The sequence below is a fragment of the Lasioglossum baleicum genome, chromosome 2, assembly GCF_051020765.1.
Source record: "Lasioglossum baleicum chromosome 2, iyLasBale1, whole genome shotgun sequence".
Lineage (NCBI taxonomy): Eukaryota > Metazoa > Arthropoda > Insecta > Hymenoptera > Halictidae > Lasioglossum > Lasioglossum baleicum.
In genome coordinates, this window is record NC_134930.1 from 15143342 (window position 1) to 15167415 (window position 24074).

The following is a 24074-nucleotide window of genomic DNA, read 5'->3' on the forward strand; positions in this document are numbered from 1 at the left end:
GACAAAAATTATTTGTGGGAAGTTCAAGTCCCAGAATACCTTGGGGCCCGGCAGATCGTTTGCAAATTCGCGAATAATAGATCGTGCAGGTTGAAAAAATGGACTTTCAGCGGACGTTTCACGCGGAACCGTGTGCGTGCTCTAACGCAAATAAAAGCCATGATTTCTCGGCGGTCCGGGACGGTGGTAGAAAGTGGTCAGCCAATGAGCTAAGGAACGGTTCCTCTACCAATGGTAGACTACAGACTACCATCCGGTTTCCGAGTCCCCATGGCAGAAGGCATAGTGGCATAGTCCCCGGTTGCCAGTGCTGCGAGACCAGGTTCACCAAATGCACCGCCGATGGCAAATCACCGTATCGCAACACGAACCTAATCGATCCGGGTGCTAGTGCCTTGTCAACGTCCACGGGTCCGTTGCGAAATCAAGAATAATCTGTTGTCCCGGTCGAACGATGATCACACGGAGAAGACAACTGTTGATCTGCGCCGCCCTGATCGTCTCAGGTAGGAAAAGACACACCTCGTGTGTCTATATACCTGGTGATGTACCTGGTGAATCAAAATATTGCGAGATCTGCTGGCCAAGAGAGATCGGATTCAGCAGAACGAACCCGTTCGTCAATGTAACACTCTCCTTTTGCTCCTGTCGCCGTCAGGGCCGCATAAGGCCTTTCGTAAACCTTGGATGTTCTTCGACTTTGTTGCAATCACCTTTTAAAATTAGGAATTTTTCGGGGTTCAAACATATTTTTTAGAATTTTCGTCGAATTTTTTGGTCTTCTTACAGAGTTTTTGAAAAATTGATTTGTTGCTATTGACTCGGAGAGAATTTTAGCAGGATTCAGCATTTTTGAGGATAGAAATATACATATCTTTCTTCTAAAATTACGATCTTTCCTAGGATTTTCGATCTCTTGTAGAATTCTCATGAAATTGCTTTGGGAGACTGATCAGTGGTTCGGATAAGTCTGTTTCTTTTGTGTTCTCCATTCTTAAGGATGGGAACAGTTTTTTGTTCTGAAATTATGGGCTTCTTCATAATTTTTTTGAAATTCTTTGTTGTCTGTGTTTTTTCGAGGAATTTTCGTAGGTTTCACAAAACCGGTTTCATTGCGCATATCATTTTTCAAGATAGGAATATTATTCTGGAATGGTGATTTTTTACCATTTTGTTTGTGAAATTCTTTGTTGTTCGTGTTTTTTGGAGGAATCTTCGTGGGAATTACGACTTTCTTGTTTATGTTTTTTTTTTCATAGAGAACTTTTGTGAATCTAATAAATCCGTTTCATTGTGTTCGTCATTTCTGTGGATAGAAGTATATTTTCATTTTAGAATTACGATTTTCTGTAGAACGTTTGTCCAATCGTTTGTTGAACGTATTTTTAGTAGAATTTCAGTGATCTGATAAACCTATTTCTTTGTGTTTATACTGTTTGTGCACAAGAAATAAATATTTGTTCTTGAGTTATCATTTTCTCCATTCTTAATTGATCATACTTCCTGTTGTAATTTTCGTGGATCCATTTTTGTTCGTAGAAAAATATTTTCGTTGTGAAATCACAATAATTTTCAGGCTTTCTTGTAATATCGTCTGAATTTGTTTTTTTTTTAGTCTTTATAAATATTTTTATTTTGAAACTAGAACTTTTATGAAATTCTTCATTGATCGCAATTCCTGTTGGAATTTCCACGAGTCCTTGACAACGTGCTTAGAGTGCTTCGACAGATATGGCGGCCCTGATCGCGATCTTTCATCGGAGAGAGATTGAGAGAGGAGAAATTGATCCCGGTTTGTTTGATTCGCGGAAGAGACGCGATTATAATTTAACCTTTGAGTTTCCTGTAGCTCGAGATTTGTCGATATTTATAGACCTTCCGGTTCGGAGTCTGTATCATTCGTATACCCGCTCTACCTGTAATGATACGAAGTGATAAAGTATTTAGGTTTAGCTGGATCGGTTCATTCGGACTTCTAGATCGACCAAATGAAATTACTTGATTTCACTTTCAGAAGAAAGAAAACTGTAGTGAATTACTCCTCCTGAAATAGATCGCAATACCGATCTATGAAATTACAATTAGATTATAGAGCAATGATGTAATAGACTGATTGATTCAACGACCCGGGTAAGAAGCCGAAGGAAATCAATTTCTTAGTTTATCCACGTTTCCGACCGTTTCTTCTCGAGTTTGTCAACGATTTTTTACTTGCTTTTTTGCACAGTAGTTATCAATTTAATCAATGTCCAATCGGAGTACAGAACCGCCTGTAAACGTGGGAGTAATGAAACGGCCTTCTGCAGACATTCTCCTCTATATTCTGATTAGCAATTCCCCAGCGAATTGTTCATTTAGCTCGTTATCCAGCTGCGATCCTGAGACATGCCAAACCATCCTTGAAAATCGTTATTTATTACTTGCTTAACTTTTACACAGGACAGTATTTTGCTATTCTGTTTACGAAAAATATCTCGGACCGCTGCCTATCCGCATTTTAAATATTCGCGACAATCTACAGTGTTGATTCCGTTCGTTGACACATTTTAGCAACGTTAGAAAGTTACCAGTAGAACAAGAAATATAAATTAATTAAGACTCTATGTAAATGTACATAGCTGCGATCGAAAAGAAGCCATTTGCAAGAATTATAAAATTTTGCACTTTTCTTACAAATCAAAAAAGACAGCAAACATAACGAATTTATGTTTATACTGACCCATGTTGGTCATGTGCTCTACGTTAGCCCACCATGTTGAGTGCCTTCAGCACATACCCTGTCATGTTTTTCTAAGCATACTCTAGAAAAAAATATACATATAAGTCATGTAATTTTGAAAATGTCTACTTGAAAAAAAGTTATACGTGTTCTACAAACATAAATATGTGAGCAAAATCCCAATATAAAAGATGCAATAGTTTTTCTGAAAAAAAATCGTAAATATTCGTGTGCAGGAACGGCCTCGAAAACCGGCAGTCTTCACAGTTGTGCATCGTAGAGTTTCAAAAAAAGATTGTCTCTTTCAGTAAGAGGATTAATAAGGATTTCAAAGAAGTGGACTTAAAAATATGTAAGAAAAAGCGACGAGTAAGAGTTCGAATCGATCCAGCTATGGCTGCCACAAAATAAGAACCACCAACCACTCGAGCCTTAAAAAAAATCTGCAAAATCCGAAAATGTCAAGTTCACTTTCGCTTCTTCTTCGTCCGACTCTCTTTTCGACTGTGTCGTTGACACGTGTGCGAACGTTTTCGTGGAACGAAACGAGTGACTTTTCTCGAGACGTTGAAAGTGCCATTCGATGACGATGGACGCGTCGTAAATAAAGCTGACACAGATAAAACGGAGACGCAGCCGGAGGTAGGGACTCGATGGGGCCGTGGCCGGACGACAGTGAAGCCCTCGGTAAATTAGGTTCCAACGGCGGTTTCACTGATGTTTATATAAGTTTTCGTCATTTACGTATACGGTGTGTGTGCGCGCGCTAAGAGTACGTGTGCATGGTACACAGCCGATGGAAACGTTGCACCTGAACGATTTACCGCAACGTCATTGCCAGAGCGGTACCTTCACTTTCCACTTTGCCGCTAAACCGATCATTTCGGCATCCATGCACGAGGAGACTATCAAACGGGTTTCCCGATCTTCCATTTTCAAAGTCAAACATTAACTTTCGTTATCAACCAAGCTTTTGCGTGTTCGTAGGCTTGGCAAACCTGCTTTCTTCCATTCAACGATTCTGAAGATAGAAATATACTTTCCTTTGAAAATTCCGATCTTCGGAATGTTTGTAAAATTGTCAAGTAATCAAAGTCTCCGATTTGCAATTTCCTGTGAATATAATTTTTCCAGGTTCCACGACCTTCGACGTTGTTCAACGATAATCCGTACAGTAGAATGTACGAACGCGACTACTGTTAGGAAATCTATAATTGATCTTATGTAAATACATTATTGCATTACACAAATAGCAATTATATTAGAGCTAGAGGTTGTAAAATGATCGTGAAACGTTCGCTTCATCTCGAACGGTTATAAGATCACTGGGAGCGTCTTCCGTGGATACTATACTTTCTCCTAGCGACTCATCTACACAGGCTTTCAACACAGTCGAGTCAGATCTTCCTAAAGAATTAATTATACACTTGAATGCCGCAGAGTATCGAACAGTATTTTTCCGATAATAATGAACACAACATACTTTCCTAGAAGAAGCTACAGACATCAGAGAGCCGATTGCATCCGGTTACGCCCTTTTACTATATGTCTGGAATAAAAAGTGTGCCTGCGATTACGGATTCCCCTCGTGATCGCAGAACCCGAGTCGTTTTCAGAACGCTGTGTCGCCATAATGACGGTGTAACCCGTCGAACGACTGAATAATACGATCCCCTCGCAATTTGCATACCTTAAATTCCCACAATCATTATAGAAAAAGAATTGGCCATTCCTCGAGAATGAAATTAACAAATCTCTGATAGCGTCCTCTTACGCGAATCTTCTCTTAAAACGAGCATACAATCTCCGTGACCGTTAAATGAATCGCAGATCTTTTATACATTTACGTGCAAATTTGCAAACTGAAAGAAAACAAGTCCACATTCATAAGGATTAAGGACGTTTCCATTTTGTTGTTAAGGAATTCCTCGATAACGAAGCAAATTCTCCCCTTATTCCGGATTTTATAAAATTATCCGAGGAAATGGGAACTCGTTATGCTAATTCGCTTTCCTGAGAATGCAAAGGAAAATTTAGTAGAAGCTTGGGATTTTGAATGGCCGAAGGGGAATGTTGCATTTGTGATCTTTGTGTTACGATTACGGTTACGATTTTGACACAAACAAAATCTACTGAATATGTAAATGTGTTATGCATTTCTGTTTCACTGAAATAAAATTCTACTTCTGTAGGTAAATCTAGTCACAGGTGAACCACAAAGATCTACAATTTCAAAGAGATTGAGACAGTACTCGAACGTCGTACCTTGAGTGACAGACACATGGCATAAAAATCCCAAATTTGGTAAAGGGGTAAAAATAAATGCATAAAGACCCACGGACCCTTACCATTACTGTCGACGGAGTTGGCTCGTTAATAGCAATCGAAAGACACTTTCTATCCGCCCGTTCACCATTAAACGATTTACGAAATAGGTGCCTGCATCTTCCAAGCGTTAGAGAGTCAATGTTGATCCTTGATCTTGGCCCAGGTGATCTATACACCCGACGCATGGCTCTAACATTTCAATCCTTGCTTCCCACAATCAAATTTTTATAGGCATCTGTTTACTTCATAATATATACAGTGTGCAAAACTAAAGAATTAAACATTTGTTACTGCAATGGATTGCTAATACACAATACCAGAAATCGAAAAATTGATGGAACTTTTTAGAGAGTTCTCGTGTAACAGATTCAAAAATGGAATATTTTTTACTTAAATTGGAAATATAACATTTCGACAATACATTCCCAAAAATGTTCAAGTCTACTTCCAAAAAATGACGAAGATATAGCCCATTTTGTGAGAAGCGTCATGTTTTTAAAAATGGCGTGCACGATAACTAATAAAGCAATCGAATACTGGTTCAAGAATTGTTACAACATGTGAAAAAAAAGTACAAGAATATCCACACGAGCTCATTGTAACACACGAAGCCTCAACTTTCACGATTCTGAGTACATTTTTATTTTTATATCATGTAGCGAGCGGGAAAGTGAAGATATAATACCTTTCTTTTTCGAAAATTTAAACGTCCGTACGGACATTAAACAATTTTTTTTGCGACTAGAATCATCAGAATTTAAAGATTAATGAATTAAATAATGGACTGAATGAACAACAATATATTACTCGTAGAAAAAGACTTAAATACTTGTATAATATATAAAATATAGATAAGAGGCGCATCAGTCGGATGCTGATTTATTTACAGTTCTATCGCACAGATGTGTCTTTCAAAACACTCAGACTTTTATATGCAATAAAGAATCAGTTAATGGAGCTTGAGAGAAACGAATGGTAAATATCTGAATCTCGATTGAATCTTTCATAGCTATCTAATACGTCGCCACGCGTTGGAATTCTGACTGCCTCGCTTTCTCGACGGTCTTCTCCTCTCTGATACCCTTGGAATTTCTCACAGGTATTTTCTACATTACACATTTGTAGCTTTCTGTGTACGGTTCCACGTTGTATGCGACATTATCCCACCATATAACGAAAATCTCTAGGTACCATTGATATCACAAACTAAACGCATAGTTCAATAAATTTCGCCGTTTAGATACTACAAAAATAACAACTTGTCGAACTATAACAATCAACTTAATAATAAAACTAAAAACGTCGTTTCTAAGCTAGAACGAAATGCGCCTGCGTTTTTTCAATTGTAAATATTGCAAGAGTTGATGCAATTGCGATTTTCATTGCATAGTGTGCACAAACGAATGAATTATCTAATAATTTTCCGCGAAGGTATTCTCGCAATTTCAGTACTAGTGAAATAAAAAATTTAAAATGGGTCATTTTGATCCGTTCGGTAACTCTAGCGTTAATATTGTCTTTTAAATATATCTTACAGGGAAGTGAAATCGCATTTGTAATTTCATTAATAAGTTCCAAGATGACTTTCTTCTTCTGACCACTCTTTCTTTCAACGGGACATATAGCTGAAGAAGTGGTAGTAGTCGAGAGAAAGAACGCAACAAAATTAGAACGTGAATGATCAAGTATTCACTATGCAGAGAGATAAGCTCAACCTTGACCTTTAGATATAGGGTTTGATCGTCTTAATCGTCCGAGACTATGATCACAAATTTTTAATGTCATTTACCATCATTAGACTGGTTAAAGAATAGAGAAAGATTTAAAAAATTTGAGAATATCGACACATTATTTACAACAACAGAGAGAAATAAATTCCTAGTTGGATCCTGTGTCCTGATAATTTTTATTTTGCAACAATTGCAAGCTACTGGATCCAAAAAAAGTTTGTTTCTTCCTTTAGTAATTTGAATAAATCGTTGCTAACATTCTTTTTATCTCATTACTGTCTTACATTTCACCTATATATGCATGTATGCATAAGAAATGACAATTCAAATCTGAACGGATATAATTTGGTTTGCAGTATATGGCCAAAAAGGTACCAAGAAGGATGAAGAGAAGAAAGATGAAGAGTTCACATGCCCCGAAGGCCAAGGCAATGGTAACTTCGCGGACCCAGCGACGTGTAGAAGATTTTACCAGGTAACAAATCAGAAGATTATACAGCCAAAAACCTATAAATCGTTAAGGAATACTAAAATTATTTGTGCAACAGTGTGTCGATGGATACCCGTACTTAAACAGATGTCCATCAGGACTGCACTTCGACGACATCAGTAAATTCTGCACGTTTAAAAACGAAGCTCGCTGCGGCCCCATTGCTACAAGTAATTATCTTCTCGAGCAACAATCATCAATCCTATCTCCTTCTAGTAATTTGAAATCAATATAGATTCTCCGAATTTCAGCCCCAGCTCCAGTGACCGAACCGCCAACTGATTTAGCAGAAAGATGCGACACTTCGCAGTGCCAGTTACCATACTGCTACTGTTCAAGGGATGGCACAATAATTCCTGGTGGCCTTCAACCCGACGAGGTACCTTGCTTTTTACTTTTGGAAAGATTATCATTCAATGCGTTGCTCATAAAAGATTTTCATTCCAGACACCCCAACTAATCATAATGACTTTCGACGGAGCAATAAATCACAACAACTTCGACCATTACCAAAAGATATTCGCCACTGACCGACTGAATCCAAACAATTGCCCGTTGAAAGGCACTTTCTTCATTTCGCACGAGTATTGCAATTACAACATGGTCCAGAGTCTGGCACACGATGGACATGAAATTGCGACTGAAACCATATCGTAAGTGTTATATGTATTAGGTTGTTGCACATGAAATGTCCGATCTTTAATCAAGAAACATTACTTTCTTCTAAGTAAAACCTATTGATCAAGGTAGACGCTATTATATTAATAAAATTAATTGTCCAGATTGCAAAAAGGACTAGAAGACAAAGGATACGAAGAATGGGTTGGAGAAATGATAGGAATGCGAGAGATACTCAAATACTTCAGCAACATCTCGACGAGCGAAGTTGTAGGTATGAGGGCTCCATACTTGAAACCAGGTAGAAACACCCAGTACAAGGTACTGGAAGACTTTGGATACATATACGACAGCAGCATTGGAATTTCTCCATTGAAAGTACCGATCTGGCCTTACACTCTCGATTACAAGATACCTCACGAATGTAAAGCAGGCACATGTCCCACTAAATCGTTCCCAGGTATTTAATCACTTTTCTTCTCGTGAGATCAAATGTAAGCGTGAACAAGTTCCTTCTAATCTTTGCTGATTTTCTTTTTCCCAGGTGTATGGGAACTGCCGTTAAATGCTCACTATGTTGAAAGCTACGAAGGAGGACATTGTCCTTACTTGGATCAGTGCGTACTTCATAATCATGATCCCGAAGAGGTTTTCGAATGGTTACAAGAAGATTTCAATCGATACTACGAGCAAAACAGAGCACCGTACATGATGCCTTTCCACACGAATTGGTTTCAGATAAAGGAATTGGAACGAGGATTGGCAAAGTTCCTCGACTGGGCAGTGACATTGTAAGCTAGAAGTGATTTTAGAGTTAGTCAGTTAAATCATGAACAAGTTATAAATTTAATTTAAAAAATTCACTTATACCATACATTTACAGACCTGATGTATACTTTGTGACAGCCACGCAAGCGCTCACATGGATTACCGATCCAAAACCAATTAAATCTCTTAACAATTTCGAAGGATGGTCGTGTAAAAAGAAAGAAAATCTTCCTGGACCACCGTGTAATAACGCAAATAAGTGTGCTTTAGACTTCAAGCCTACAGAATCGAATTTTACTACAACTAGGTCAGTAGCTGTTGGTACATAACAGATTTAATACTTTTGAATGGTGATAGTAATAATAATAATAATAACAAACGTGTTCACAGGTATTTGGAAACGTGCAGGGAATGTCCCAACAAATATCCTTGGCTGGGAGATTCTAAAGGAACTGGACTATTCAATGATAATTATAATCCTGAAAAAAAATAGAAACTTTTATAAGTGTAATAGAATGATTATTAGAGAGAGTTCAACTAATTTTCATTGATTTTTATCTACGTATGAGATACGTAAAACACATTCGGCCTCTTTAACTTAATCAGTCTTTCGAATAGTATTCGATGGTACTTAAATGAATGAAAACAGTTCTTATAAAAAAAATGATACAAAACTATTTTGTTACCTTTACTTTTTCTGAAACTTCGTGTAATACTAGTAATGTAATTTTCTATTCCCCTTTCTCGTATAGTGATTTTGTTGTACTTTTTGCAGTAACATAACTGTTTTTTCCATCTATAAATTAATTATCACTCGCTGTTTACGAAACAATAGGTACCTAAATATAATTCGCGATTCTGAAGGGTGAAAAATATGATTAGATTATTAATTTTTCCCAGGTTATAGATCATTTTTTTGTAAACTAGAATGTTACAATGGATTTTTATAATATAGGACTATACAATATAAGAATACAACGTACTCTTGTAAGGCATAACAATCATCTCTATATTTAAATTTCATGTTTACTATTACATGGAAATATTGTACAGTTTTAGAAAAGCATTACAATTGTTTAACGAACTGGTATCCATGGTTGAAATAAATCTTTATACTGTTTATTTTCTAAAACAATAAATCGAATTGATTAGATCAAAATAAGTAACAACACATTTCTTAGTTCGAAACAACATACCTGGTGGGGGAAATCTTTCTGGGTAGGTTCTGATATAGTCTATAATTCTCGCATCCCTTTTATTACGAGTCCTCCTCACGGCAGTTGTTGCTATAAGTGTACAGGCAGTGGCTGGCAACATCCAGTAAAACACCGATTGTGGAAAACCTAATCAAATAAAAGAATCTAATTACTTACACGATTAAGCAATTAAGCGAATAAGAAAAGAATGAGTAGTCACTGCAGGAAGAAACAGTTTTAATGTTTCCTTACACGCGCTTATCAATGACTCTGCGAATTAATAATAATGTGACCTGTACTTAAAATGTAAAAAAATTTACATAATAAACGATACATAAAAGAATATATAATAATATTTAAGAATTTATAAAAAAAGTGTATGCATTATACTAAGTTTTTTCGGAGTGCTCAAATGTCGTTGAGTCCATAACGACAAAAACGCATCAGAATCAATTTATATCATTAGACACACAGGTTTCAACAATATTTATACTTTTCTTATTAATTCTTACAATGCATAGGAAGCAAGAAAGTCTAGGACTTCCCACTATAGAGTGGCATCAATTCTAAATAGGATATTGGAACTTGGAAGAGTGGTATTCCTTGTTTTAAATATACAAAAAAATTAACTTTCTGTAAATTTCGTGCTGCTTAGAATCGTTCCCAACATAAAAGAAATACGAATGCTTTTCCCCAGCGAAAGGATTAACAAGTTTATGTTACAACGACGTGTTTATAGTGTTCCTGACACCGCTGTCAATTCATATTCTTAAACGTTCGTATTATATAATCAGAGCCACTGTTAGGTTAGAACTACGCGTATCAAACAAATTTGTTGCTGATAAACTTACCGGTATACCAAGGGACTCTACGATACATATTCAATAACATTGGTGAAGCGAATATACTAGCTGCCAGACCTATTTCTACCCTGTGCATTTGAAGAAACGACGTCTTTTCGTCGGTCTTGTCTGTCATTAAATCAATCGCCCATTGTATCGAACTTTCGTCTCCCATTTTACTTATTATGTATTATAATATATTCTTAACACAAAATAATATTTTAACACCGGTAAATATCAACTGTCGACTCTTTTGTGCTACCGATTGTAATTAGAGCAAGGCTGAGCAAGGCTCACTGCGCCATTGGTCACCAGGCTTGCCAGAAGCAGGAAACAGGAAAGACATGGGTCAACGATCAACCACAGAGAGTGTCAACCATCAACAAAAAGTAGGGATGGTAGGGATACAAGAGACGACTGTCTCCAACTTGTCCAACTGTCTCTTTAATTGGTTGTATCTGGTAGATAATGTAATCTTTGAATAAGGCATGTTATCTGAAGCCGGGTCTATAAGCACATCTGCATGTGGTTGCAAGGAAAAACACCGCGTGTCACAATTTCGAAAAATTTAAATTTGAGCTTTAGAGCACGGTGCTTTAGAGTATAGAATTTACGTATTTACCAGAAAAAAAGTCGAATGTCCGGTGTGAAGAATTAGTGATAAACTCGAAAGTGAAAGTAAATATGTGACTTCCGGCGTTTTTTCTTATAACCCTTATATATATCTGAGATTTATCTAATCTTTATCTAATATTTATATAATCTGAGAATATGTGTTATTGCGGATTATGTAGCAGAAAAGACCTCGGGGGTAAGCACTCTCATGCAGCTGTCTGCTGCCACAGATTTTACTCACGCTCACGTTCACAGCTGTTCACAGCTGTTCACAGCGTTCACTCACGTTGAACAGACTGTATTTATGGTGTGAAAATGGATTATATTTGATTATATGGTAACACTGTTGGCAAAAATTTCTGGACAATTTCTCTGCAGAGCGGCCAGCAAATTGCGTATCTTGCTCTTGGTATCTGTGCAAGCACGCGTAATTGTAGTGAGTTTCGCAGTTCCGTGCAGTTCCGTGGGAGGTTTCTGGAGCCAGGCGAGAGCGAATGTCGAATTTTCTTATTGTGGGACGGAGGTGCGCGTGTCAGGAGACCGCGGGAAAATGAATAATGACGAAGCAACGAGGAAGTGAAGAATGATCGAAGCAAAATGAGGAGAACGTATAACACTGCAGCAGATGTCGGAACGACGGACTGCCTCGAACAGACGAGACGTTTACACAAGTAATATTAAAACATGCGTGGAAGGAACAGTTTTCTGTTCCCGTGTACGCGCTGCTGGTTCTATTAGCAAAAATGTTCTTTTTTCGATATTATTAGATCCTATTCGACTCTCACCTTCTGCAAACATAACCTATATCATCCTTGCACTATTTTCATTGGCGCGCTTTTGTAACGCAATCCTTCTTTCGTTTTGTCTAGGAAATTTTCCAATTGAGCAACCACGTTATAAGCGTGTAATTTGTCAGCATTTTGGTTCATCCTTGCGAATATTTTAAGAAAATTCATTATGGATACATAGGAAATTCGTATATATAGATAATAAGCATGTATATTGCGGAAAAGATATGATTGTTTTGTTAGTACACTTTTAGATGCCTCTTTTGCTTTAATCAATGTCTATTTTTAACTTTTGTTTGCAACAAACATGGATACATGTACATTTTCTTCGATGTGATCAATAAATAATTATAAACATATTTCGAAGCTTAGGTTAGCTTTTTCGATGTTGCGTATTCTTGGAAATCTGCGATAATTTCTAAGAGATTAATTAATTAATTATGAATTAAAAATGTATGTGATGAAATTGTCGTAATATAAAACATGAAAATATTTGATTGATAGGGGTATAACAGATATTGCCAAAAGATTAGATGAACAAAAGAACCGTGCACTAACAATAACAGATTTATTTACCCCTTCAGGGGAAACACTACGGGTGAAGCTTAAAGATTATTGCATGAGATTAGAAACTAAAGATCCTGTTGGGTATGCACGTAAAACTGAGGAATTGTTATGGAGGAAAGCATTCTATGACATTGTCTATGCTGCTAAAAAGTTACGCAAGGTAATTTTGATGGAAAGTTTGTGTAGAAACATATTGTGCGTTTGTATCCAAATTTATAATAATTTGTAATTACAGGGCAACGTATGGAACGAAACGGAGAAGGCAGTGTTATCTGTTCACTTGGCGGTAGGAGTCGGGTTTTATCATCACTTGATATTGAAACTGCAGTTAGAATACGGTTTGGATCTAGTTGGTGCTATTGACTTTGCATTTACGCAAAATGAAACAGGATCGTCTACTGTATGTACACTTTTGCACTGACCTGATACACACAAACTGAATTATGTAATTAATCTAATTTATTTTCCTGTGTATTAAGACGAAAAATAAAACGACCCAAAACAAGGTTCACACTGAAGAAGTGAAGCAGTGTGTTACTCGTCTAATCCATAGGAGTTTGGTATGCCTTGGAGATTTAGCTAGGTACAAATTAGAATTAGATCCATACTGGAATCCGATGATAGCGAAGAGATATTACAAAATGGCTATAGCAATTGATCCAAATATTGGAATGCCACACAACCAATTGGGCACTATAGCAGGCAATAAAAATTATGGCCTTGATGCAGTGTACCACTACATCAGATGGTTAGAAAATTTTTGATTAGGTAAACAAATATTTTTATAATTTGAGGCTAATTGTAAGAATTACTTTGCAGTGTCCTGTGTACCGAGCCGTTCGAGGGAGCAGAGGGAAATTTGAAACGGACAATAGTTACTCACTCCATTTGCACTGATGAAAAGTTCCCCACGCACATATGTATATCAAGATTGTTTTCTTTATTACAGTTATGGGATTATGATATTCCGAATTCTGAGAGAATAAATCAGGAATGTCAGGTACGTAATAACGAATATAGATAACTCAATTCCTTTCATAATCGATTACATGTATCATTTTTGCCATAGGATCTTCTAACTAGCATCGAAACTTGTTTGAACACCGAGCAGCCCGAATCGAGCGTCACGATTTATAATAAAAATGAAAGTAGCATCGAGGCGTATCTTCAAAGTGGCAAAATCGAGCAAACAAAGTACCTAACGGACGACATGATATTCAAAATAATGGCAATATGCCTGATGTCAATTTCGAGACTAAAAAGCAAAGAATCTAGCGAGGTTCAGGGAGTCGTAGCTATAAGTTTAGCGATAATGTCCCAGTTGATGCAGTTCACGATAACAAGATTGCAAGAATCTTTCATAGACGTACCGTTATCCGACATAGGAGAAATTCTGCAATCGAATGACCTATTAACGCAAAAGGAATACAACAATAAATCTGTCGAAAAAAAGAATAACACGATGAAACAACAAAAGTCACAGTCGACTGAGAACGATAAATTAATTGCCGAAAATGAGAAAAAAGTTTCGTCAAAACAAAAGCGAACTGAAAACAATGGGGATATTCAGAATGGTCCTCGAAAAACTCGCGAAAAAACGAAGAGTTTGCTGACTAAACTTCGGCGTCGAAAACGGAGGAATAGCAGCGATTCGGACGCTAGTGATGGGGATCAGGCGACTATGGAGTCCTCGAGCGATGAGGTCAACTCGGATATCTCTGAGACAGAGGAGGACGCTATAAGCGAGGGGAACGCTTTATCGGATGATGCGTTATCAGAAGACGGTTCTGACGAAGAGAGCTCGCGTTTACGAGCGAAACAAGAAAACTCGGACAAGCCTAAAGACAAAAAGATGAACGGACACGTGGTACCTGCATCGAAGCTTGACAAAACGGTAACAAACGATCGCGCGGATAACGGTGAGCATGCGTCCGACGATCAAACGGAAAAAAAACTTGACAACAAAGATTCTGCAATTAATTCTGCAGAAACAAGTAATTCCAACAATGCCTTAGAAGATGGCAACGGATCGTCAGATAGAATAACATACGTTGCTCAACTGAAGAAACAGAATTTAAAGCCGGACCAGGTGCTGAACATTTTAATGAAAAATGACATACTGGCGTCCATTAAAATATGTTGCGACTGGTTGAGAAGCAACCCCGACATCATAAAGATATGTGGGAAAAGCTCGCGGACCTTACTGAAACGCGTCACGATTTTATTAAATTTAATCAACATAGATGCGAACGCAATACTGAAAACGTGTAAGGAAGACAGTACGATTTTATCGTGCGTGGAGAAATTGAAGGAGTATGTTAAAGTTGTTCCATTGCCGGAGGATGTAGATTTGAGAGGATTGAATATACTGGAGGAGGCTCATAAATCGCTCAATTGGAAAATACTGTACAAGCAGAAGAGGAGCAAACGAGAGGAGGTCTTGTTGCGGGCATTAAAGTTGGTGGAGTTCGGACACTTCCTTCATTCTGTAGAGGATGCAGGTGTCAAGTACGAACAGACAAAAGAGATGTTTGTAACGGTTGAATTGAACTCTACCAATGCAGTGAAAGACACCAAGGACTCGGACATGGATCACTCGCGGGGAAAGTTGATGAGACACATGGGGAAGTTATGGTTGAAAGCAGAGGTTTGCGCGTTAGAAAGTCGTTTGAGGTCCAAGTTGATGTCTGCTTACTTGGTTCCCGATCACGAAGCTTTATCCAAGCACACGGCTGCTCTAAAACGATTGGTGTACACCAAGAAATTCATCATTGTGATTCCTAGCGTTGGTCAGTAAGGTTGAAGTCAAGTATGTATTCTTATTGCTGAGATGTTTGCTGACGTACGTTTCATTTTCAGTTGTATCTGCGTTGGACGAGGTGAAACGCGTCAGCGGTCGAGCAAGAGAAGCAACGCGTTGGTTGGAAGGTCAATTAAAACGCGGCTCCAGATTCCTAAGAGCTCAAAGACCGCACGAGCGTCTACCCTTGCCGTACATAAAGGGTCCGAGGCCGAAAGATAAAGAAGCCTGGCTATTTTTCCAAATCATAGAGTGCTGTCATTATCTTACCCACCAGATGAAAATTGGCATGACCAATGACACGGAAACACCAGTCGTGACGTTACTAACCGGCTGCAGCTCAGATGATAAAAGGACTCTTACCTTTAGTCCTGAAGGTTTGGCGAAGAGCGCAGGTATATTTTCATACTGATTAAATGTACGGTTGCCATATCCCGAGAAAGATACTCCCGGATATAAAATATTAACTTTTAGCTGCATGATAAAATCCTTCTTTACTTCCACAAATTAATAATTCATCCTTCCTTAACTTTTATTACCATTCTACTCCCACAAGAGTAGTTATCCGAAAAATGCATATCTCTCGTAGAAATTGCCTAATCCGAAAAATTTGAAAAAATATACTTATGGATACAAAAATGAAGACCAATGTACCAAAAATTTGACTGAGGTCGTGAGAAACCGCACAGTGCCATTGCAGGTTTCGCAATGCCAATCAAAATGTTATCAAAGGTGACAAATAGGGATTATCTGAATTGAGATTACGTTCGGTTTCAGGTGTCAATATCGAGTATATCGAGACATTTCAAACAAAATGGAAGGCATCGAGCAAGAGTCATGGTTGAGCATGCTGGGCTAACGAAGATGATATCATCTACTGCTTCCTCATACCGAAGTGAAAGTAAGAGACTTGGCCCTTCTTGGGAGCTGCGAACACGGTCAGCTGTAAGGGCGAGTCTGAAAGGGCTGGAAACCCAAAAAGAAAAATCGGCGGTTCTCCTGCGACAAACCAAAATGGAATTAATATCTTTTCCATGGAAGAATTCTAAATAATAAATTGGTTTCCTTTTGACAACTCATATTGCCTTCTACGTTTTAACAATTATATCGGTTCGTATAATTTCGAATCTCGGACTTCTAATCATTTCCAACTTGATCACTCGAATTCGATCATTGGAAATTAACAAATTTGTTTTTTCGCGTTATCCTATAGTTTATGCAGTTCTTTATCAATTATCATTGTCTTTTTTTAACTTTTGTGTCGATCAAAGAAATAAGAGTAATAAAAGTTCGAAAGGAATAACGAGAATTGAGATGAATAATTATAAATTTCAAGGTAGTACGAAAAAATATGCAATTCAAAATTCAATCCATTTGAACGTTCAAATTCCGAATGATTACAAATCCGATATTTCGTATTATGTGACCTACTGTTTAATAAAAAATATATTTTAATAAAACTGAACACACCATTCGATATGTTTACAATAGAAAGATAATTGTTTTGTAGGAAAAGGAGTGGGGATATTTGAACGAATTTATTTATCACTAAAACTTACATTCAAAAACCCACAATTAATTTTATTAAAATAAACTATTCTAATAAAAGATGGAATGTATAAGATCCTTGCAATTAACCGAGTAGAGAATCGCTTATCTATTTAGAAACGCTTTTTCAGTGATTGATGAAATATAATACGTTATCGTCGCCGTACAAAAAATATTCAACGCTATTTGTTTAGTGACAAGTTTTTTCGAAAGTTGAAAGATTTTGTTCCAGAAGTTTCGAGACTTCATTGCAAAAATAAAATCAAATGTATTTACCGTGATGCGGTTCCTTTTTAAAGATACATTACTCAGACCGTGCGTTATTTCGGTATAAAATATTTCATAATTCTTTCGGCAAAATTCATCATTGCTCTAATGATACGACATATTTTGCTTATGACGTTGTAACCGTTGTAACACATCAATGTATTAGTGTTTTAAAGTTGCGGTAGTGGCAACGCGACATAACCTATTAGAAAACGAAACGTAGTTTATCGTAAATAAGACCGAGCGCATTTTTGGTGCGTGGTTCTCGCAACGTGACTTTCTGCTTAGTTGATTGCTACTGTGCGAAACGGAGAAATCATTTTCGGAAACAAGGGACGGACTGCAAAGTTGTCGCGAGAACAAACTATAACGAAGTCTCGTTGACATATCGTGTACTTTCTTCGTCTCGTGTATTATGACTCGGCGTGGAATAGCCGCTCAAGTTGACCCCTCTATGTGATCTTTATGATTCCTTGGAATAACTTGTTAACAAAATTCAGCGTAGTTTCTTTGGGAACGGGCTCGTGAACGAAATTCCCGTAGCGCGAGGAAAAAAAGGTTGTATTATTCGCGGAAAAGTGGTGTGCAAGCGGCCCCTCGACGTGGGAGAATCGAAAGCGTCGAAAGTAACGAGTCATCTACCGATCCAAGATGGCAGAAGGCCAGGACACTCGAAAGAAAATCACGGTTAACGTCAAAACGCCAAAAGAAAAACAGACTGTCGAGATCGAGGAGGATGCTAGCATTAAAGATGTGAGTTCCCATTTAATACGTTCACAAATTCCGCGAACGGCGATACGTGTTGTCGGCGTATCATCGTGTTTGTCATTAACTGTTTTTCTCGGCTTTTCCAGTTTAGGGAGGCGGTGTCGAAGAAGTTCAACGCCCAGACGGAACAATTATGCCTGATCTTTGCCGGGAAGATCATGAAAGACCATGAAACTCTAAACACGCATAATGTCAAAGATGGCCTGACGGTACATCTGGTTATTAAAGCGGCGCGCACCCCTTCTAATCAGAGTCAAGACTCAACACCGTCACAGAGAAACCCGGGTACAGAGACAAATTGTTGACAATTCTATCCTTTACATTAACTGTTTTAGTATCACGCAGCACGATTATGCTGTTCGGTTTCTATGTCGAATAATGCCACAGTATTTGGTCTCGATGCTCAAATCGTAGTGCAAAAACTGTTTGGCTCTATTCGACATAGCTCTTGTAGAATAGATTTAACTTTGATGCTTATAGTGAAGGAATCGTTCCTGATTTGATATTTTATATTCAGCCGACATAAGCGCCAGTCCATTCGGATTGGGCAGTTTAGGAGGACTGGTAGGCTTGGAATCGCTCGGCCTGGGCTCTGCTAATTTCATAGATTTGCAGCAACGCATGCAACGTGAGTTGTTGTCGAACCCAGAGACAATGCGTGTTATACTTGATAATCCGCTGGTGCAAAATTTAATGAACGATCCAGAGAACATGCGCAACTTGATCACAGCTAATCCTCAGATAGAGGAGCTGATGCAACGCAATCCAGAAATTAGTCACATGCTGAATAATCCGGAGCTGTTAAGGTAGATATAGAATTAATGTAACTCGCTTTGGCATGCTATAAAATGCGGTGAACACGTTTGTATCGAAATCTTTTGCAGGCAAACAATGGAATTGGCGCGCAACCCATCCATGCTACAAGAGTTAATGCGTTCTCATGACAGAGCTCTATCTAATCTAGAAAGCATTCCCGGCGGCTATAGTGCGCTTCGTCGCATGTACCGCGACATTCAAGAGCCTATGTTGGCGGCAGCAGCCAATGATCGTAATCCTTTCGCGGCGTTAGTGGAAAATAGCAGTAACCAAGATAACCAGCCCAATCCACAACAGGGTCAGGAAAACAGAGATCCTTTACCGAACCCTTGGAATCCGGGTCAGGGTCAAGGTCAGGGTCAAGGCCAGGGTCAGGGTCAGGCTCCAACCACCCCATCTACCGATCCACCTCCAGCTGGAGGAAGACGCCTGCTGGAATCGCCAGCGATGCAGAGTCTTGTCACTCAAATGATTGAGAATCCACAACTAATGCGAACCATGCTGAACGCTCCTTATACAAGATCTATGCTCGAAGCCATGGCTGCGGACCCTGGCATGGCCAACAGGGTAATCTCTGCTAATCCTTTCCTCAGAGGGAGTCCGCAGATGCAAGAGCAAATGAGAGCCATGATGCCCGCGTTTATCCAGCAAATGCAAAACCCACAAATTCAAAACGTTATCACAAACCCGGATGCTCTAGCCGCTGTTATGCAAATTCAACAAGGAATGGAACAGTTGCGCACCGTCGCGCCGGAATTCGTCGAAACGTAAGTCCTCGCGAATGTCTTTGTTTTTATAGTATCGCCATTCCATCTAGAATGGAAATTGCCTTTCTCGATTTATTTGCATACCAAGTTTTAGTATGGGCCTGACCGTGCCACCCACGCCAACACCACCAACCGTTGGCACACCAAATCCAACAACACCAGCTACACAACCATCGGACACGAACCAGCAAGACGTATTTTCTCAGTTCATGGCGGGCATGGTAAATCTTTCGTTTGAGTTTTTATTCATGCTACAGAGTTGGGCTTTAATCGATTCGAAATTTTCATTCAATCACCCAATGCTTGAACATATCATTGATTACATTGTCCGACAGATTTTAACCCTTTGAGTTTCGAAAACTCATTTGTGTAGCTTTTACAATTGAAACGGAAAAAATTGTTAGAGTTGAATATTTGTTAAAATGCAAAGTTCATGTCGGATAGTGTAATTTAATATTTGAATTTGCTTTGATCATCGTATTTCATCATTAATTGAGATGCATGATTTGTTTTTAATATTGTTTACTTCAGATATCGGCAATGGCATTAAATCAAGGCGTAGAAGTGGATGGCCAACCTGCGCCTCCACCGGAAGAACGTTATAGAGCACAATTAGAACAGCTTGCAGATATGGGATTTATTAATAGAGACGCTAATTTACAAGGTAAATAGATGTGTAATTTTTATGATTACAGTGCTTCTTCTGATAACGCGGTTTTCATTATCACATGGACTTTTTTCTTGAAAGATTTCGGTATTCATTGCGAATTACATATTTTTACCGGTGATTATGAAAGTGGTGTAAGTTATACATATTTTGTTCCGAGATATTTACACTTTTGCGTTTGAATATATCAAAAAATATTTCTCCATTATGGAAATTTATATATCGTAGTACAATTTTATGAATAATTTGTTTGAAAATTTGCTTGTTAAACATTTAGATGGTCTGCACCATTTTCAAAATTCATAGTATCTTCTAGTTAGTGACTTACGGTGAATAGAAATAATGCTTTTGGTTAAGAAAACAAGTTAATTTTGTATAATGAACTATTAACCATCTTCTGCTTCAGTAACAAAATTGTCTCTTTCTGACACTTTAAGGGCTTTAAAATATTCATGATGAATCGGTGGAATGCAAGGTAGTAGATCCATTATGTCTTCACATTTTTCCTTTGTCACTGGCCCCTTACTTGTATGTAATGAAGATAATTTTGGTCCCCCTCGAAATCTCACAACGCACGCATAAAAAATAAATTACACCACCATCGAAATAAACGTAAACTTCCATAATATAATCGTATAGATCGATTTAACATAAAAAAAACATGAACACCACTTTTACAATTACCGGCACAATTAGCATAACGAATATAAATATACTTTGTGTTTCTGTGAATGTAAAGGCGTTGTTGAAGGGAGCACCATGTTTGTTATGTTTTGAATATTGGCATGTCCGTAATACATTGTTTTAACTAATGATGTATATTCAATTGAATATAACGATATTCCAATAGTACAGTGAAATACTAAACAAAAAATCCTTGTTTTCAGCACTAATCGCCACATTCGGAGACATAAACGCTGCTATTGAACGGCTATTGTTTGAACAAGTGTCCATGAGCTAACCACCAATATGTAATACTGTTATTCTATTTTACGTTATTATGTTACTGTTACTATTTTTAGTGACTTTACTATTTTTAATTTTCTCGTTTTTCTTGTTTACCTCTTACAACAGGCGTGGTGAGAGATATATGAGGTTACTGGCTGTCAGAAAATTATAAACTTCTACCCGAACTCTTGACAGAATACACGCTACTGACTCATACAAAATATGCATTTTTATTTTGGACTTGGTACTACTTCTAGTGTACTCGGTAAAGAAAACAAACAAACAAAAAACCACAAAAAACAAGTACTGGTATGTAAATGTTTAACTTGTTCACGTATACTTCACGATTTACGGGAAAAAACTTCCTAGTTTAATTTTTCTTTTTTCTTGTACGTTTTTCTCGATGTGCTCTAAGTACTAGATAGCTCTGTTAATGTATTTCGTCGGTGTAAATTTGCATAACACGCATTCAAGAGAATTTTTAATTAGATCGTAAATACAAGGGAGGTATCGGGGGAACGAGAAAGAAACGCGTTGCTCCATCTTCTTTGTTGTTGTACATTTATGGTGTTTCTTAGAAACCAACGAAACCTGCATGGAAAAATAGTTCGCCGTTTACGAATGAAATAATTAAATACAAACGCTTCTGGCTTCGATCAGGTCAAATCACGAATTTTTACGGTTGGGTATAAAGTATCATTTGTTCGCTTCAATGTATTTGTAATCATACTAGTGAATGTATTTGCATGGAGGCGTTGATACGTTCACAACAGAGTACCAGGGTTATGGGGTATAATTATCGATCGCTAAGCAACACACATTTGGTGTATGTATAGGTATATACAAACAATTACGTCGAGACACCTACAAATTCAAGATTTTGACATGGATCGCGCGGTAGCTCGATTATTTCTTTATCTTCAAAACACGGAAAATATTCGACGATAGCGTTTTCCATGATACCTTAAGTTTTCTACGTAAGGCAGACGAGAGAATGACGATCATTCGTTTCGTTTATTACATCAATTTATGCCGACGCACATTGTTTTCTCCCTTCTTTTGTTTCCCTTTGTTTTTATTGTACGCATAACGAAAGAATAAAAAAAAAGAGACGATAAGAACGGTAACTGTGCACTGCATGTCTTATAAAGAATACAAATTTAGAGATTTGTAGCGTGATGATCGAGAACTCTATGGTGTAGGTTGTTTATATATAGAAGAAGAAAAAAATGCGCGAGAAAAGAACGATTTAACGAACATGAATATGTCACACGTAAATGTGTTTAAATTGGACAAAAACAGATTATAATCGTCGATTAGTTTCTAAGGACATACTTGAAGCAAGAAAGAAACAGAACAGAGAAGAACGATAAATGTTGTAAATTATATTTATCGATGACGGAAGAATCTGACTAAAATGGAACAGTTTTAATTTCGCTATTTTTGATTGATGTACGATTACATGAATATCCATGCGCATTATAATAAACTTTTATGTGTATTCAGTATACTTCTCACTAAACAAGGTATTCTGTAAAAGCGATTATATTACGAAATAAAAAATTATGGTTGATTCATATTTACGGATTTTAACTACCAGATATACGCCTAAGGTATTCATTTAGTTACCTTAGCAATACACGTTGTGAACGGATGATATGCGTATACATAGAAAACGTATGTTTAGAAACGACCTATGTAAAATATACATTTCGAATTGAGTCGATGTTTTTATTCACCCTTATATAATCGTAAGTAGAATCAAATTGTTTTTTAACGGGTGCTTCTTATAGTAAATTATTTTTACCATGTTTATTTTTTAATTGATATTTATGTTGCAACAATATTAGACGACAAAAGCACATATATAATTGTGGCAAAAAAAAAAATAAACTTTTTACACTTCATTTTTATTTGGAAAGCATGTGAATAAATACGCGAGTCAAAAGAATATTAATAATTAACCTGTACCATAAATAATCAATTGAATCATTAAACAAACATTTTACGACAGGTAGTTGTAAAAATATAAAATTACGAGAAAATGCAATGGAAAAGTTACAGAACATACAATTACGAGAAAATGCAATGGAAAAATTGCTCGTTCGCAAAGGGTTAAACAAGGCAGTACATAAACCTCATCCGAATCACGCGTGTAATCGAACGGCTTCAGCACCAGTTGCACGATCGAACATCACTATCGGACACTTCACTGGCCGTGATTAAACAATGGTTTATAATTATGTTGTTGCGTATTAGATGTCCGATTTTGCACAGTACACAGTTTAGCAAGACGAAATTTTTTCATCTGCAACTACGACACCGAATTCGAACTTCCAGTGGCGAGCTCAAAACGGCGTTCTGCGCATCTCCTCTACGCATGATCGCGCGGTCATGCGATCAGTCGGTTGGCGCGGCGACTCAGTGAGTGTTGATCGGTCGCACGGTACGGTGCACCGGTGCGCGCGGTCTCTCGGCCCGTGGTTCATTGGGACGCCGGCTCTCTTTTTCCGCGGTAGATCTCTCGCGAGGAGGCAACGGTTTTTCACACGGTTCTTGTACGGTTTATTGCGAACGGGGGAAAAATCTAAGATTGTGCGCGCATCCGCGCTGCTACGAGAAGCACAGATGAATCGCGTCGCAGCCCGGTGAACACAGCCAGGCCTCTCACGTGTGCGCGGTTTGAATTTTCGAAAAGAGCGGGACCGGTGTGCCGCAGGTGTGTGGTTCGGTTCGGTGTGAACGGTGGTGCTCTCTTCTCTTGCACGCGGTGCATTCCCGTCGTCGAAAACGTTGGCAGAGCCAGCGGAATGTGGCACGAGGTGAGTTAGC

At 37.9% G+C, this 24074-nt stretch overlaps 5 protein-coding genes across 5 annotated transcripts in view; 4 read left to right on the forward strand and 1 right to left on the reverse strand.

Annotated features, from left to right (window-relative positions):
- The first annotated feature begins 262 nt into the window (after window positions 1–262).
- Window positions 263–9445, forward strand: Cda4 (chitin deacetylase Cda4). The gene is made up of 9 exons (XM_076444876.1): window positions 263–506; window positions 7134–7252; window positions 7326–7437; window positions 7519–7646; window positions 7715–7920; window positions 8050–8345; window positions 8430–8676; window positions 8769–8960; window positions 9044–9445. Exons 1-9 carry the CDS (start codon window positions 455–457, stop codon window positions 9144–9146), a joined length of 1455 nt encoding a protein of 484 aa, XP_076300991.1. The 5' UTR covers window positions 263–454; the 3' UTR covers window positions 9147–9445.
- Window positions 9446–9638: 193 nt separating this feature from the next.
- Nd-b14.5b (NADH dehydrogenase (ubiquinone) B14.5 B subunit) lies at window positions 9639–11053 on the reverse strand. The gene is made up of 3 exons (XM_076445015.1): window positions 10701–11053; window positions 9850–9996; window positions 9639–9779 (listed from the first exon to the last, which is right to left on the reverse strand). The coding sequence occupies exons 1-3, from the start codon at window positions 10864–10866 to the stop codon at window positions 9730–9732; spliced, it is 363 nt and encodes a 120-aa protein (XP_076301130.1). The 5' UTR covers window positions 10867–11053; the 3' UTR covers window positions 9639–9729.
- Window positions 11054–11486: 433 nt separating this feature from the next.
- Smg5 (Smg5 nonsense mediated mRNA decay factor) lies at window positions 11487–16540 on the forward strand. Its single transcript, XM_076444806.1, has 8 exons — window positions 11487–11977; window positions 12599–12821; window positions 12897–13061; window positions 13141–13409; window positions 13481–13661; window positions 13731–15450; window positions 15521–15856; window positions 16239–16540. Exons 1-8 carry the CDS (start codon window positions 11904–11906, stop codon window positions 16304–16306), a joined length of 3036 nt encoding a protein of 1011 aa, XP_076300921.1. The 5' UTR covers window positions 11487–11903; the 3' UTR covers window positions 16307–16540.
- A 961-nt stretch (window positions 16541–17501) lies between these two features.
- Window positions 17502–22963, forward strand: Ubqn (ubiquilin). Its single transcript, XM_076444854.1, has 8 exons — window positions 17502–18029; window positions 18131–18329; window positions 18562–18850; window positions 18929–19627; window positions 19722–19848; window positions 20159–20291; window positions 21182–21265; window positions 21369–22963. Exons 1-7 carry the CDS (start codon window positions 17928–17930, stop codon window positions 21253–21255), a joined length of 1623 nt encoding a protein of 540 aa, XP_076300969.1. The 5' UTR covers window positions 17502–17927; the 3' UTR covers window positions 21256–21265; window positions 21369–22963.
- A 137-nt stretch (window positions 22964–23100) lies between these two features.
- LOC143219050 (uncharacterized) overlaps window positions 23101–24074 on the forward strand; it is a 52206-nt gene continuing 51232 nt past the window's right edge. Inside the window, exon 1 of the mRNA XM_076444833.1 lies at window positions 23101–24064. The gene's annotated coding sequence lies outside the window, so the exon portion shown is untranslated. The remainder of the gene's footprint in view (window positions 24065–24074) is intronic.